Below are 17,407 nucleotides of genomic sequence, written 5' to 3' on the forward strand. Positions count from 1 at the left end.
TATACTTGTCTCACTCGAACTTATTGCACTAGTGCAGCGGTACAGAGAAAAAGAACAGACCTTAGCAGTGCAATTAAAAAGAACAGATTTTTGTTTACTTACTTATTCATAGTATAGCATTTATATAATTATTTCAATAAATCTATTTTACGTAAATATTAAATTTTTTTAAAATAAATAATTTATCTACTAATGTTAACATTTTACATACACTACTATGTTCATGCAACATATAGAAGGAAACGTATCATATGTTATAGCTCTAACCTTATTTAATCTAGTTTAATTTATCTCTAACTTCAACAGTTCGTAGTGTGGACACCTCTTTTTGCTTGACTCGATTTTATGATGGATGTTCCTGTTAAAACTGTGTTCGGTGAAAAAGAATTACTCAGAAATCACCCACCACCTGTTACATTAGAGGATATGATAACAGATATATGTTTCCATCCTGCAGCAGATAGGATAGGGGTAGCTAGTATTACAGGAGATATCTTTATGTACGTTTAATTATATATATTTATCAGGACAAGCACTTTATTTTAATTTTTGCATTAGGTATAAATATAACAATGAGGAAACTAGTCTTGTTTCGACATTAGAATTGCATCTCAAAGCTTGCCGGGATATTGAATTCAGTGAGGATGGACAGATGTTATTCTCAGCTGGAAAGGATCGATGTATAGCAATAACTGATGTGAACACTGAAAAATTAATTAGAATATATGAAAAAGCTCATGAGTAAGTATAACATATATATCAATGTATAATCCTTATAGATTCATTGATAATTATGACACATATTAATAAGCTTCTTTTCTTAATGTAATTCTAGACATCCTATATATACAATGACAGTTATTAGCGAGCACACATTTGCGACGGGCGATGACGATGGTGTAATAAGACGTAATAATAACTCATACTTGGTAGGTTTCAAATCTTGAATCAAAGAGAATTGTATAACAAATAATATTTTCAGTATGGGACCTTAGACAGAAGGGAAGTAAACCAATATTTTCTTTAAAAGAAGTAGAAGAGTACATTAATGCAATAATAACCAAAACAGACTCCAAGTACTTGGCATATACTAGTGGTGATGGCTGTCTGACTACTCTAAACATACCAGAGAGGAAATTATATATACAGGTATTGTGGACAATGACAGTCACATTATAGTATAGTATTTAATTTCATTTTGTTTATAGTCCGAAGAATACGACGAGGAATTGATGTGTCTTGGTTTATTTAAATCAGAGAGTAAATTGTTAGCACCTAGTAGCAAAGGAAAAATATATATATTCAATTGGGGTGAATTTGGACTGCACTCAGATGAATTTCCAAGTATTACGAAGAAGGCCATAAATTGTATAGTTCCGATTACGGAAAATGTAGTGATAACTGGAGGAGAGGATGGAATCATTCGGTGAGTGAATTATTAAAAATCGAGTACGATACTTCATATCGTTTATAATTATGTGATATATAATCCCTATATAATGCACTCAGGGCAACCAGTCTATTTCCTCATCGCCAACTTGGTATAGTGGGACAACATGACTTTTCTGTTGAGGCGCTTGATATTTGTAATGACGGAACTTTAATAGCATCCACATCCTCGCACAATAACGATATCAAATTCTGGAATGTGCAATATTTCGAGACACTGAACGTTACCGAACCCGTGAAAGGTGGCAAGCAGAAACGTCTTGTGCACAATCTGCCGAGTAGTCAAGTTAGCAACCCATCTGATTTTTTCGCAGAATTGTAATATAATAACAGTTTTATGAAATAAAAGTATGCAATTTGTACGCTGTATTCAGTCATCAAAATGTTGCGATATATTCCCTCTAAATGCCACTCTGAAGGAGATCTAAATAAAATTATAATTTTATAGTACCGTTCGCGTTCGAAGACCAAGTATACGTCAAGTAACGTACAGAAATGAACAGATGAATAGATAGTGTTATAAAACACGTACATTTTTATACAGTTATTACCAGTACATGAGCGGTACTACATAAACTTACGTATGATATGAATAATACTCATGCGCGATACCTTATGTTTCAAATCAAACATGGAATATCTTACAAGATAGACTCGTAATAACTGTTACATCGATGGACCGCCATATCTGCGACCATACAAAGTATGGTCGTACATTATCAATTCTGTTACCTATAAATCGCGCGCGCGTTTAGATGAAGCAATACTATTACACATAATAAACCTGTCTATTTATAAATACTCGCTGTATGTCATCAATGAAATGTAGATCGATTGAAGCCGCAATAGTGCATTTCGACGCAATAAACTGAACACTCACAGATCCGTTGCTCCTCTTTGTCTCTTTCTCATGCTCCTATAAATTCGCGTTTATCGCGTTAAAAAAGATGTCGCACAATCTGTTAATTCGTAGTGACTGAATTAACGGATAGGTAGTACAAACGATACCTCGCGACGTAAAAGACGATATAAAATATAAATTATATTTCTTTAGCTAGAAACATCTCCTCATAAAAACAAGGACTGATTTCGCTCATATTAACGCCGTCCCGTTACGTTCTAGTCGTATTGACTGCAGTCTTTTTCTTTTTTCTTTTATGATCACTTAACTCATTGGTGATTAATTTGGCGTAAATATTCCGGCGCGTGGTAATGCTGCTGTTGTTGTGCATGTGCCAAGGAAGGGTGTATCGGCGGCTGAAAGCATCGTACGTGTTCCACACTAGCCGCGTCGCTGTCGCCGCTCTTTAAATACTTATTCAACACGGCGAATATTTGTGAATTTAAAACCTGGAATCGTCTTATTCGATCCACCATCCTTTTCAGGTGCTGTAAGAATAAACATGTCATTAGATCAAACAATATAGACTGTATAAGCTTCTTCAAGTACACACATACAATATACTTACTATTCCTTTCACATTTTCGTCTTTACCGTCTACACGTTGTACTCTGAGAATGTGGTAACAAAAGTCGAGCGCTTCAAATCGACGTTGTTGACCTAGGAGAACGATCATAGCACATCCAGCCCAATGCAGACCCTCGCCGAACAATTCCCTGCAAGAGAAAAACTACAGTAACAACGATACTCTGATATGCATTATAAAGAGGAAGTATAAAACAAATAAACAAGCAAAAGCACGGTCTATTTATTTTTTTTTTGAGAAAACTTTACATTGGAAGGAAGAATCATGCAAAACATGAATAGAAATAAATTTTTTGATAAGAACATTTCGTTGAAAACATTACTCTTTGTTTTTCTTCTCATACAAATTTATCCGAAAAAGATAACACGTGCAAGTACTTTTTTATCTACTGTATATGAGTATCGCATATAATGTGAATTGTTGTACTAACTCGACAGTAAATTCGGTTTCGCCAACGGGAATGCAGTACACAAATTGAAGTGCGCTCCATAGCCTGTGAAACTCCGTGCACTCGTCCACGTTCATTACGCCGTTCGCTGGCGGTGGACCAACCCAAATAGGATCGTCCAGAAAGCTTCGTAATCTGCTGAGCACAACCTCAAATATCGACAAACCGCAGCACAACCGTTCGCGTGTTAATAAATCTCCTTCCCTGGCGATCATCGCTTGCTGCGGGAATGACGGGCAAATGATGCATAATTCACATCCAAGAAAAACACATAGCTCTTATATTCAGAGGATAAGTTGTATTATTCCTTACTTTAGCAGTGCCCAACTTCTCCACGTTAGGTACGATTTGTAAAGCTGCGTATTTCGCTTCCAGTCGTTTCTGCTTAGTCTCAGGTTTCTCCCCCTCTGAAAATGTTAAACGTAAACGATAAAAGTTGATCTGTCTCTCGCTCCATGTAGTTCTTTTTTTTTTAATTATTTATCCATATCTTTGTCAAGTACGATTCACACTCACCTTTACAGTATGGTCTAGGAAGAATGTTCTGGAAAGGTGCGGCATGCAGCAAGTCGCACACTTCCTCCTGCGACAAGGCCTGCTCCATCAAGAGACAAAACAGGATCGTATTACCGAATTCGCGGAAATTGTGAAACAGCTCGGTCTTAGCGTCCGGATATTGCACGATATCATTCAACTGAGCATGGTAATAACCTAAGACACCTGGGGATCCATAATCATATCGTGGAAGCTTGCACACTTTCGGCATGGCTTCCATTAGAGTCTTGGTGAATTGATGTAGACTGCCTTGGATCAATGTCTTGACGATCTTTAAAAGTTCTTCCATCACCACGGCTATTCCTTGGTATCCAAGAAGCTTACATATAGTGCGGAAGTGATACGGACCGACGAATCCTGAGTACTGGCCGTATTGAGTGCTGTAAGCCAGATTCAACTGCTTGCTACCCCACAGATAGTGATGCGACATTTGCGGAGGCTTGTCTCTGTGAACGGGTTGCACGAATTGTATGCCACGACATCTGACAAATCTGTAAAATGCATGAGATGTGATTAGTATGATATATATTTAATAACGGTGATAATATAAATTCCTAATAAGGACAAGCAAGGGCATGCATTTAGATTATACGATTATACATACCTGTTCGTGGCAGCGTTGTAACAATAATTCGGCAGAAAATCATAATTTAGTTCCCAAAATACATGAAGAGTGATCCTACCGTAAGGAGCTAGAACGTTGTGATTTGCTTCCCTGAACATGGCGTCGTATTCGTCCAACGCTAGCCATTTGCTCAGAAGCTTGTGAGTCAGACGATTCACTTGTAACAAGCCATCCAGTTCCTGTAGAGTGTTACAAAGCGAGGGATAATCAGCGAGAACAGTTGTGAAGAACGTCCAAGTATTGGGTGAGTGCAAAAGTTCGTGCGGAGTTTCAATAGATGGAGTTATAAGCGTCGTAAAGTGTTGTCATTAATACTTCCATCTACATATTATATAACGTTGGAAAGGTGACGTCTTCAGCTGTTATTAAAAAAAAAATCATTTGTTTTCATACAAACTGCTTCGAGAAATATCACTTTAAAAATGAGTATCGATAAGGTGCATTTACGGCATGTTATGCTTTACGAGATTCGGAAGAGAATAAACGTTGCCGCAGCCGTAAAAAACATTCAGGATGTTTATCAGGATGAAGCACCAGCTAAACGAACTGTGGAAAAATGGTTTGCTAAATTTCGGCGCGGAGAATTTAACCTTGAAGACGAGCCACGCTTTGGTCGATCTTCTGACATTGACGACGATGTTTTGCGTACTTTAGTGCTCAATAATCCGCGAATTTCAACAGAAGTTGCTACAGCACTAAACGTTGACCGATCAACCACTTTTCGGCGTTTAAAAGAGATGGGATTCGATTCGAAGCTCGATATATGGGTGCCCCATTTGGTGACCGAGAAGAACAAAATCAAGCAAATTTCTGCAGCCGTTTCTTTACTCGGGCGGCTCAATAACGAGTCGTTTTTGGATCGACTAGTGACGGGCGATGAAAAATGGGTCCTCTACAACAATGTTCAGCGCAAACGGACATGGAAACAATCAGGTGAGCATGGTGACGCAATGCCAAAGGCCAGTTTGCACCCGATGAAGGTGATGCTCTCTGTTTGGTGGGATTGCAAGGGCATAATCTATTTCGAGCTTCTCCCCGCTGGCGAAACGATTGATTCGGACAAGTACTGTCGTCAATTAACCAATCTGAATCGAGAAATAAAAGAGAAACGTCCGATTTTGTCAAATCGCAAGGGAGTCGTCTTTCATCACGACAACGCCAGACCACACGTTTCGAAAAAGACGCTGCGCAAACTGAAGAACCTGAAATGGGATGTCTTAACACATCCACCGTATTCTCCTGATATCGCACTATCTGACTATCACTTGTTCCGGTCATTGCAAAATTATTTAAATGGAAAAAACTTTGACTCTTTGGAGGCCTTAAAAAACGGCGTCTCTTCGTTCTTCGAATCTAAACCGCGCAGTTTTTATGATCGAGGCATCCGTATGCTGCCAGAACGTTGGGAAAAGATTATAGAAAACGATGGAGAATATATCATTGATTGAATAAAGATTTTTGTTTGCCTAATCACTGTGTGACTTTTACTCACAAACTCCGCACGAACTTTTGCACTCACCCAATATTTGCCACGATAATCGTAAAAGGTGCTCACCACAACTCCAGTGATATCGCCGGATTCGAATTTACTGATCGCCAAATCTAGAGACTTTTGCATATCCGCGTTGATACGTTGCGTTATAAGTTTGTTCAGATCGATGCTTCTCCCTAGCAGTTGAACGTGCCTCTGCTTCAACAAGGTCTCATATCTGTTGGCACGTGGATACGGCAGTAGATATGCTCCGAGGGCCACACACTCCACTCTGAAGCGTTTGTCCAACAAGATACTGGCCGCCAACTGTTTGTAATGCGCGAAGATCTGCTCACTGAGTTTGTACACAAACTGATCGAAGCACAGATTCACTTCGGCTTCCACCTCGTCGTACAGAAATTGCTTGCGGAATATCGTGAGCGCGTACAGCGCGCTATCGTTATACAAATCCAGAGGATACAATACATATCTGTAAAAAATTAAAATAATAGTACGAATAATTAATAATATAACAATAGATAATAATAATAATAATAATATATAATAATATAACTTACTCCATCATCGATGGTTCCTTACTTCTCAATATGTGGTCGGTCAATATCCATGGCATCGACATTTCAATCGGAAACTGAAACATTTTTATTGATTAAACTTGAAATTTCGGATGCCTCTCGCTAAGCGTTACTTCCTTCGAACATCAGAATCCGTAGTTCAAAGAAAGCACACAAAAGGAGAGATACCCTATATATATATATATATGCAAACACTGAATTTCTACGTGGTAGCTTTCTTGCTAGACACATTATGGCCTGAGAGAAAAAGATTCAATTAATTTCCAACATGTTGCAAACACAAAACACCATCGTTTCATCTTTCATCAGTTTACGCGGCAGCAAACGAGAAGTACCTGAATGCGTTTCTCCATGGTGATCAGGTCGCTGCATTCTTCGTTATGCTGGTGACGTACTTGGCATTTCTAGTCATGGAATAGATTACAAAGAATGCTATTTTCGTAATAGTAGCTTCGGTATGTAGCGAAACGGAAATCGTATCGACAATAAGGTAAAACTTACATTTCTGCTGTTTGTATACGTGTACGTGTATGTTCGTGCGATATGTGAGATCGACAAATGTTGTGTGCACTTTTTTATGTATTAATTTGTTCAATGGAGAAGTTATACGCAATGAAATTATCCTAAAATTTACGCTGCGCGATGGTGTGTCTAATCAAGAGTAAACGAACGTCATTGCTTACCTGTATTTTTCTACCCATGGTCATTTCCAGATAAAATTCTCTATACCACAGTTGCGACAAGTCACAACAATTCTGTAGAGATTCTGTGGCGAAAGGAAAATAAGAACATCGTTAAGTTCTATGACTATGTATTTGAGAGTAACCAAATATTTACTCACCACTGAAATTCAGAAGATAACTCCAGTAGAAACTAGTTTTATGGAATTGATCGATTTGCACGAGATACTGGCCGTCGATGTCCTTCCTCAAGGTGCGTTTCCCACCACTTTTATCAGCGATCAGCGATTCCAGCATGGTTCGCACCATGTAAAGTTGCGTGGAAGACGGACCTATTTCATGTTTTATCACAATCAATTTTAAAACTCGATAATGAACTTGAGAACAAAATGTGGATACATTGTACAATTATTTATCGCAGTATGTTAGGGCTCACCAACGTTTCTACGTGGAACTTTAATACCAAAACCATTATCCGGGTCTTTTTTGCCTTTCAAAGCGGGATCTCCTAGTGGTTCTACTCCGAAGTGCCAATCGGCACAAGTTTCTCTCACGGAAACTATTATACTGCAAAGAATGAAAAAGATTTCTATAATTTAAGCGCATTTGGATGTATGTCCACGTTAACAGAAATTAAATTTGTCAAACTAACTTGTGTGAATATGGAAGAGAAATAAAATTTGTAGAAATGTAACTAAAACAAAGTTTTCACTAACCTTCTAATCAGATCCTTCTTGTTTTTAATCGCCTTTCTTAAGGGTTCTCGCAATGCGAGTTGTACAAAGTCTTGTAATTCGGCATATATATTTCTACGTATTGCATCGATAAAAACAGTCTCCATACGCGCCATCAGTACTTGCAGACCTTTAATCATTGCTATAACTTCTATGAGGGCAAACTTCTCTTCGTCAGAATAATTGTAACGTGTAGCCTACATAAAAAAATATAGAAAATAAGCAAGCTTACTAGAAATATGCTTATATGATTAAATATTTATTTGACAATACAATATCATATAAAAACTTACTCTCTCATATTCTTCAGCCTCTTGTGGACATTCCTTGTTCATATGATGGTCAGTGGGATGCAGTAGCTTCCAACTATACAATTCCGTCACGACACTAGTCCATTGCGACAGCAATTGCAATCCACGTAATGCCAGCTCTGCAGTGTCACGATTTTCCGTGTCGCTTCGGCACTCCTTATATGTAGTGGTGACTTCATTGCTATACCTATATATATGTTACATAATTTTATTAAGAGTTGTAAATAAAATAATAATAATAAGATTAGGACATGTAAAAAGAATGTTACCTTGCCAATTCACTGATGTATTTCACGTGATCCTCTCTAATTTGAGGAAGATGAACCATAAGATCGGCTTGTGGACTTATATTATTTGATGAAGAGGATAAAGGCCATCTCGACGCGTCGAAGTGTTTAGAACGCTTGATATAATTAAATGGTGCAATCTGCATGTCCCCGAACAATGGTACCACTTCCAAATTCTTAAAGATTCTATCGATTCTGTCTAGCTTTAACTTTTTCTTCTGATCGAGTTTATTGATGTTACACAATTCGCTATCCATTAAGAATAAACCAAAGCCCATCACCTTTACCAACATATGCTTCTCATTGGGTGTGAGGTACATTTTGGCTTCAAACATATGAACACAAATGTTGACAACATCCGCAAGTAATTCCTCATATCCTGCAATTTTCTCTAGATTCTCTTTTACTGTGTCACGAATTTTGTTTTGCGTTGCTAGAAACATTGATAAATTTTGTGACTCCTGTAATGTTTGAGAGTCAGACATCACCTTTAAAAATTGTGCAGCTCTGTGAAATTGAGAAAAATATATTTATAGAGCAATAAATATACAATTGAAGAAAAAATTAAACATTTTTTTTTTTTTTTACAAATTACCTCCTATATGTCGAATAATCATTTTTTACACTAGATTTCATGTTTTTCAATTCATCCAACACAGCAAACATATTAATGAATTTTCCCAAGGTTAACAAATAAGCTTCAGATACAAAATCTTTTCTCTTTTCATGATGACATAATCGCTTAACTTCTCCTGAGAATCGTTCAATTGCTTTCCTCTAAAATACAAATATATGTTAATATAAACAATATACAGAATAAAGCCAAAATAATAATAATATAGTACAATTTTTACTTACTTGAAAATACATAAAATTTAATAACTTATTTACTTCAGGTGCTAATACTTCTACTGTTTTTTCATAAATCTCTACTCTATTTGGCTGTTCATTAGATTTTGGTTGAGGAATTGCACGTGAACAACATCTCCATGTATATAACATAACAGCATGTTCTAAACCTTCTTCTAATAATTCATTCTGGATTTTTAAGATAACATTTCATTAATTAGATCAATAAATATATGTATAGAATGTTATATATACAATATAAGCTTACCAGGCTGGCATGCACAGTTGCTTCTTCTATGTACTTGGCAATACCTGTTACAAAACCATTTCTGTCCTCAAAGTTAGTGTCAAAGTTAGCTTGATATACTACAGAACATGGTTGAGCTTCTATACAAGGTTGCTCGTCCGGTAGTGTAAATTCATCCAATACATCAACGTTCGACAGGGCGTCTCCTAAGGTAACTTTATCGGTAGTCATTTCGTCACTGATTTGTGAAACTGTCTTCCGGTAGAAAACACACCGAACCCCAGGAGGTTAAGTATGCCGAACAATTAGCCAGATATACGTTTCCACATATACACTAATTATGTATCGTGAATAAACATCGCAGTGTATCCCGAAATCGGGATTGTCGAACTTGACGTTTGTAAATTACGAGCAAGATCGTATAAGATCGAAAGAGAAGTTCCAAACACCAAATGATTAAGAAACATTTGGAAATAACGGATGTTCTGCTACGATCGTGGCGAACTTTTAATCGTCATGCGATCCGATATTCCTTCTTCAAGTATCAAAAATCAGGAACATAGCGTATGCACTGTATAAGAAGACAACAGGATGAAATCAATGAAATATGCAGAGGAAGGAAGCATCACTCTATCTCTATTTCTCTCTCTCTCTCTCAATATCGGCTAAAGGAGGAAGAAAATATTACCCGGATGATAGGTATCGAAGGAGAATCGCAGTCAGTTCAGTCGATAATCGGTTATCATTGAAGTCGATGTTGACATCGATGTTCACGTTGAGACACGCCTATTGGTCTGTTCTTTTTAGCTGCATTGCGAAACTAGTGCGATAAGTTAAGCCAGCGGCACACGGTGCTTGTTTTCGTGCTGGATTGTTTGCTAAATGAAAATACTGCGTTCTGATTGGTACATTTCCGAAGATGGATGGAAACGCACCAATCAGAACGCAGTATTTTCACCCAGCAAGCAATCCAGCACTAAAACAAGCACCGTGTGCCGCTGGCTTTAGAATGAGACAACTATATTTTTTCTCACTTTAACTTATTGCACCAGTTCAGTAGTGCAGCTAAAAAGAACAGACCACATATGTCAAATGGTTTGTTCTTTGTAGCTGCACTGTTGAACTGGCGCAATAAGTTAAAGGAGACAAATATAGGTTTTCTCACTCCAGCTTATTGCACCAGTTCAGCAGTGCAATTACAAAGAACAGACCAAATATAAGGTCGATTCATCACAGACTTCTATTACTCGTATTCATAGTCAGGCCTTATATTTGAAGCTTCCTTATATCCATCTTTAGATGGATGCTGTACGGATTATTTTATTGGCTATAGACCATCTGAAGATAAATTTAAGGAAGTCTTAAATATAAGGCCTGACTATGAATACGACTATGTATAGTATAACTAGACTGCTAATTTCCTTATATACTGTAGCACAAAATTGACCCCAAAAAGTATGTACATACATGAGGGAATCAAATATCTGCGCATGCGTGAATTGAAGTCCATAAGAAGAGGGGGTATATAAGCAATATGGCCCATCCAATTAGAAGAAATGTGTTTTGATTCAACCAATCAGACGTGAATGTCGGACACCAGGACGGTACATACTTTTCGGGATCATGTATTGAGTCAGAGTAAGGCCCAGTTCCACAACTTGCTTTAAACGGAGTTTAAAGCAAATTGTGGAACTGGGCCTTAGCAGTCTAGTTATACTATAGGATTGCTTGCTGGATAAAAATACTGCGTTCTGATTGGTACATTTCCGAAGATAGATTATTTTTATCCAGCAAGCAATTCAGCACAAAAACAAGCACCGTGTGCTGCTGGCTTAATTTTGTTGTACAATTTCTCTTAAACAAAGGCCTATTCACACAAATGCTTTTAGGGTTTTCATCTCCTATATTCAACCTATCGAACAAGCTATAACTCGTCCAGAAATCTATTTTGCAATTCGCGGCCATTCTATAGGTCTGTTTTTTATCGCTGAACTAATGTACGTTCAGGGAACATAAAAAGAAATAGATATACATCTAGGAGTTAGTGAAAGGGAGGGAAGAAGAGAATAAGTGCAAGTTAGTGCAGCCAGTTCAGCAATAGAAAACAAATCTCTTGTGAGTGGGATCTAGTTTGCCACGTTACGATTGGATACAACCAATAATATTACTTAAATTTAATCTAAGCCAGCGGCACATGGTGCTTGTTTTCGTGCTAGATTGCTTGCTAGATGAAAATGGGTGCCTCTGATAACCTGGTTAGAGTTAAGTTTCCTAGGAATAAAACATACGTATAGGTACAACCATCTACTACCATCATACTTCGTGACTTATAATGTTGATATTTAATGTTGAAACGATAATTAATGTTGAAACATATTAATTATATTGGAAATTGTTTTCATATTTATCTATAACGGAAAAGAATTAAGGATAGATATTACAAGCAAAATGTAAGAATTGTTTACATACTTATGTCATACCATGTATATTTCATTTCTCGCCTTTCGTTGTGAGTCACTACGTGTGAGTGGCGTTGGAGCATCTATTGTATGCACAGAGCCATCTATTGAAGAAGAAGAAGAAGTTGTGAGTCACTACGCAAGGGTGCTCCGCAGACGGAACAGCAGCTCTCATTCTTCTCGAGTCGGAATGTGTCCCGAAAGTTATTAAAAAAAAAGTGATAACCTTTATGTTCAGGATCGTACACTGAACGCAACTGTGCTGCGATTCTGTAACTCGTTATTGGAGTTAACGACAGTTTCGTTACTGTTGCGCAGCTTTTCTACGGTATACAAAAGCTGCGCAACGATAACGAAAGTGTCGTTAACTCCAATAACAAGTTACAGAATCGCGGTACTGTACTGCGATTCTGTAACTCGTTATTGGAGTTAACAACACTTTCGTTATCGTTGCGCAGCTTTTGTATACCGTAGAAAAGCTACAATAACGCAACAATAACGAAAGTGTCGTTAACTCCAATAACGAGTTACAGAATCGCAGAGCTGGGGCCCTATTCTTGAATCTATACGCAACTTTACGTATACGCACGTTGCGAATAGTAAAAATGCGCATACATTTCTGACACGGTATTCTTGAACTTAATTGTGTAGTATTCGCAACTAGAAACGTATACGCTTTCCGTTGCGTTCAATTACGTTTAACAACATTGGAAAACATATGTACTTTCCGCAAATATCGACCAAAAATACGATACAACGAACTTTAATTGACTGCGTTCAGCAGAACAAAATGGAAAATATGGAACTAATATGGAAAAATTTTCTTGGTTCTTCCATTATTTCAGCATGTTCTAACGCATTTATGACTTGTATGTTTACTATTATATCGTCTAAATCCATTATTGTCACAGTTTTACTCTATAATTAAAATGCAATGAAATTTATATGCTATTTTCTCTTAAATTTCATATCTATTATTTCCCTTACGGATATGTAAAGTCAGCTATTATTTTCCACTCTTTTAGCCGTCTTATCATCGAATTATTCTTCTTCTTAATAACAATGTGTTTCTATGTGTACTCTTATACTCCACTTTCTATACTTTGCATAACGTATCACATACATTTCGAGAGAAACGGATGGTATTACCCATTCGTTGCATTGCGAATAATAATTTGCGTATACGTTTCACTTGTGACTGTCAAGAATACGGTTCTAGGGATTTTCCATTGCGATTAGTCGAAACTTGCCACTTGCGTATAGTTCTACTATACGCAAGTGGCAAGGGTTGAACTACTTGCAAGTAGTTCAAGAATAGGGACCCTGATCTGCGCGATTTTGTTGCGCGGAAGAAATATCAGATAAACGTATTAAATATTACGGCCCGTCTACACGCTTGTGTGTCTTTATAAATATTTTTATAAATATAATTCATATGTGTCTGTTATAATGTATTTTACACCATCCTTGACATTCCCCGCTATATATATATTTGGATTTATGACTGTTTTCTTTAGTATTTTCTTTATAGGCTGCGCCATGTTGGATCGGAGACTGATCAGTAGAGGTAGCGACGGATATTTATGATGAGAAAAAGGGTGACCGTTCACTCAACATGTTGCGAGTGAGCGCATCGCTCAGTAGCGTTCAGGACTACGTTCCGTTTCACGCATTATGCGCGCATTTTCTACAGTATACATAACATGAACTATATATAAATGCACGCATATGCGTGAACGGAACGCGGCCCCAGGACGAAATCACTCACAGTTGCACAATCGTTGAGTGTCGTGAACGTATCCACTGAGTACCACTGTTTGGTTCGATTGAAAATCCAATTACATGTCATAAACATTTTAAGTAAAGATTATATTTGATTAGAAGAAAAATGTGAAATGTATATCGAGAAGATAAGTTATCAATGCCGCTGTTTTTCTTAGTAATCGCCATCCACAAGCTGTTTGATACTATTTAACAGCTATTGATAGAAAACGTGCAATTGTTGAAGCTGAGCGTAATATTAACCAATTTCTCGTTTAATTTTGTAATAATTATTAATAGGAGTGATACGCTGGAATAATGACGAGTGAAGTTTCAACAAATATCCTAACGTTAAATTGTTGGTAAGTGATATATTTGCTGTGGTAGAAAATTTAAAATTATTTTACAAAATTTATATTAATCATGATGATCTTTGATTTGTATACAATAATTACTTAGGAAACATATCTGTTACTAAAATTTTATTTATATACGTTTAGTGTGTAGAACAAGAATACAAAAATGAAAATTATTGCTTGATACTTAAAAAGGATAATGTAACTTCTTCAAAGTTAGGAGGTGTCACTTATTTAATTTGTTACCTATTATTGCTTTGAATAATCATATAACTAATTCTACTATTTACTATTATTACATTATTTTTGCATATATGATTAATCTATAAATATAAAATTTACAAAATTAAGAAATATCATATTGAGATCACAAATATTATAAAAAAATAATATACATTAGAATAATGATTTTAATTACCATTTTTATATTTTATATTCACAATAATATGCAATAATAGGAAATTACATATAAACTGATCACAGAAACTTAAATATATTCTATGAGAATAATCTGAGCTTTCTGTTTCATTTAGGGGCATACCATATGTTTCAAAAAATAGAGTAGCACGTATATCTGCTATTGCAGAAAAATGTACTAGCAGAGAATATGACATAATTTGCTTACAAGAGGTATGGTCTGTCGATGATTTTAAGATAATAAAAACAAAAGTACAGGAAGTATTGCCGTATTCACATTACTTTTATAGGTGCATTATTTAACTTATATTATTAAATATATGTTTAGGTGGTATAATATTCACTAAGATCCTATGTTTTTTCCCATATAGTGGTGTTGTCGGATCAGGAATATGTATATTATCGTGTTATCCTATTCATGAAGTTATGTTTCACAAATGGCCTTTGAATGGATATGTTCATAAGATACATCATGGTGACTGGTTTGGTGGCAAAGGTGTTGGCCTTTGTAAGATCAAAATTTGCAATATGAATGTTAATGTGTATATTGCACATGTATGTTTATCTAACGTACTTTTTTGTCATAATTAATATATAATTATGTACATAGTATTATCCATTTATGTAACATAGACAATTTAAATTATCTATGCAAACTACAATTAATTTAAAGTATTGATGGAAACTTATAGTTTAAAAGATAAATCCATCAAATATTCATCATTCTTCACTTTGCAGTTACATGCAGAATATAATAGGAAGAATGATGAATACATGGCTCACAGAGTGTTGCAGGCATTTGACACTGCCCAATTCGTAAGAATGACCAGCGGCGGCGCGGACGCTGTAATATTAGCCGGCGATCTTAATACCGAGCCGCAAGATTTAGCATATAGAATTATATGTGGTGTTGCTGGTTTAACGGACGCGTGTCCGAATAGCGCAAGTTATATAGGGACCAACGAGTGTGCCAATAACAGTTATACTGCTTCGAAGCTCGTCCGTACTAGACCAGAGGGAAAACGTATAGATTATATTTTGTATTTAGATTCAGATGTTATTAAAGTAAGCAAACTATAATGTACCGATGTCAGCTCTACTTACTGATATATATCATACGAAAATATCAGCATTGTAACAATTTGCAGGCTGAAATCACAAATTACAAATTGCCTTTGCCAAATAGAGTGCCATATAAGAACTTCAGTTATTCGGACCATGAGGCTGTTACAGCTACGCTCAAATTCACTTGTGGTAATATATTTTTGAATATATGTATATAGAACATACATTATATATTTCTCTACTTTATAAATATTTAGTAAAATGAATCTATAGTATATATACATCTATAGTATCGATGTATAGTATATGTTTATTTGCAGGTGAACATAGCACAAAGCATTTTGATGTAACAGACTCTTTGAAAGAAGCAGTAGGGATCTGTGAAACCGCATTGAGAAGTGTGCAACGCCAACGTTTCTGGTATTTATTATGGGGTTTTATATTGCTTATCCCTTTAATTTGGTCCATCGAGTTCAATTGCATGAACACATCTTTAAGTATAGACATTGGTTTGAATATACTACGTATTCTTTTAACCGCAATGTTATGCTACATATTGTTTATGAGTTCGATATGGAATAGCGTGGAGAAAAATGCTTTGAAAGCGGGATGTTTAGCTATAAAAATCTATTTGACGAAATTGAATCACGATCGAAATTAAATGCCAAATTTGTGCGACAAGGCAGATGTTTCCTAAACGAAAGTTAGAATAACAGTGTTAATATTTAAACTTAATCGGGCTCAGACAATATCTCTGTTATTAAGAAAAAGAAAAAATTATTTGCGTATTTTTCTTTGATATATATCTGATATAGTTTACATGTTTATTTTATATAAACATATATAAAGTTTCATTTGAATTTTAAAGAAATAATCTTCCTGCAATTTTGCATTTATGTATTGCATTTAAATATTCTACATAACATATATGATTTTGTTAAATGAATATAGTTCATAATTACGAAAAATTGAACTTTGTATTAAAAAAGAGAAATGTGGATACTAAAGCCTAAGTTAATCATATTGATGGTATCCAATATCTCCTTCAAGTCGCTCATTTTTAACAAAGATATAACGTTTAACTGGACTTAGAGATAGATATAATAAGACAGTATTACCGATCGACCAATTCACAGGAACTGCGCATATCATTTCGCACCTGTCGATATACATATATTGCGGTAAAGATATTTATATTTACATATATACGCTTAATATATCGGGGAAGTCGAAGTTTCGTCCAGTCTTTCATACTATCGCGTACTGTTTTGTACAAATGACGCTTTGTATTTCGATATCAACATTAATAAAGAATATAACATTAAATAAGCGTTTGCTGTATATCTTCTGATAAACTTACTTAAAACTCCCTATGATATGTATTTGATATTTTTTTAATACTTTGTGTGTTATATATTTTATTATATTATAATACAATTGTATAAACGAACGAGATTATTGCCTTTAAAATCTCCTATGACCATATACATACACCTGGAATGTTTTTTTAGTACAAATGTATCCAAATACATCAGATATAGTATTTCTATATGGTCCTTATGCATATATATATATATCATTTTTCCTACTAAATGATTATATATACAATA

At 35.7% G+C, this 17,407-nt stretch overlaps 3 protein-coding genes across 3 annotated transcripts; 2 read left to right on the forward strand and 1 right to left on the reverse strand.

Annotated features, from left to right (window-relative positions):
- LOC105186251 (WD repeat-containing protein 55 homolog) lies at positions 1-1,771 on the forward strand. The gene is made up of 7 exons (XM_011146325.3): positions 1-151; positions 307-500; positions 559-741; positions 836-909; positions 983-1,149; positions 1,209-1,426; positions 1,510-1,771. Exons 2-7 carry the CDS (start codon positions 346-348, stop codon positions 1,769-1,771), a joined length of 1,059 nt encoding a protein of 352 aa, XP_011144627.1. The 5' UTR covers positions 1-151; positions 307-345.
- A 190-nt stretch (positions 1,772-1,961) lies between these two features.
- On the reverse strand, positions 1,962-9,970 carry Sra-1 (Cytoplasmic FMR1-interacting protein Sra-1). The gene is made up of 18 exons (XM_011146327.2): positions 9,761-9,970; positions 9,502-9,681; positions 9,239-9,420; positions 8,626-9,150; positions 8,339-8,543; positions 8,028-8,242; positions 7,748-7,878; positions 7,473-7,643; positions 7,315-7,397; positions 6,967-7,035; positions 6,614-6,687; positions 6,120-6,525; positions 4,544-4,743; positions 3,901-4,430; positions 3,697-3,791; positions 3,367-3,605; positions 2,919-3,066; positions 1,962-2,838 (listed from the first exon to the last, which is right to left on the reverse strand). Exons 1-18 carry the CDS (start codon positions 9,968-9,970, stop codon positions 2,620-2,622), a joined length of 3,882 nt encoding a protein of 1,293 aa, XP_011144629.1. The 3' UTR covers positions 1,962-2,619.
- A 3,779-nt stretch (positions 9,971-13,749) lies between these two features.
- Positions 13,750-16,629, forward strand: nSMase (neutral sphingomyelinase). The gene is made up of 7 exons (XM_011146324.3): positions 13,750-13,765; positions 14,260-14,321; positions 14,849-15,022; positions 15,104-15,287; positions 15,471-15,797; positions 15,881-15,986; positions 16,118-16,629. The coding sequence occupies exons 2-7, from the start codon at positions 14,278-14,280 to the stop codon at positions 16,456-16,458; spliced, it is 1,176 nt and encodes a 391-aa protein (XP_011144626.1). The 5' UTR covers positions 13,750-13,765; positions 14,260-14,277; the 3' UTR covers positions 16,459-16,629.
- Positions 16,630-17,407: the final 778 nt, after the last annotated feature.

Source organism: Harpegnathos saltator, unplaced genomic scaffold, assembly GCF_003227715.2.
Source record: "Harpegnathos saltator strain DR-91 unplaced genomic scaffold, Hsal_v8.6 scaffold77, whole genome shotgun sequence".
Taxonomy (NCBI): Eukaryota; Metazoa; Arthropoda; class Insecta; order Hymenoptera; family Formicidae; genus Harpegnathos; species Harpegnathos saltator.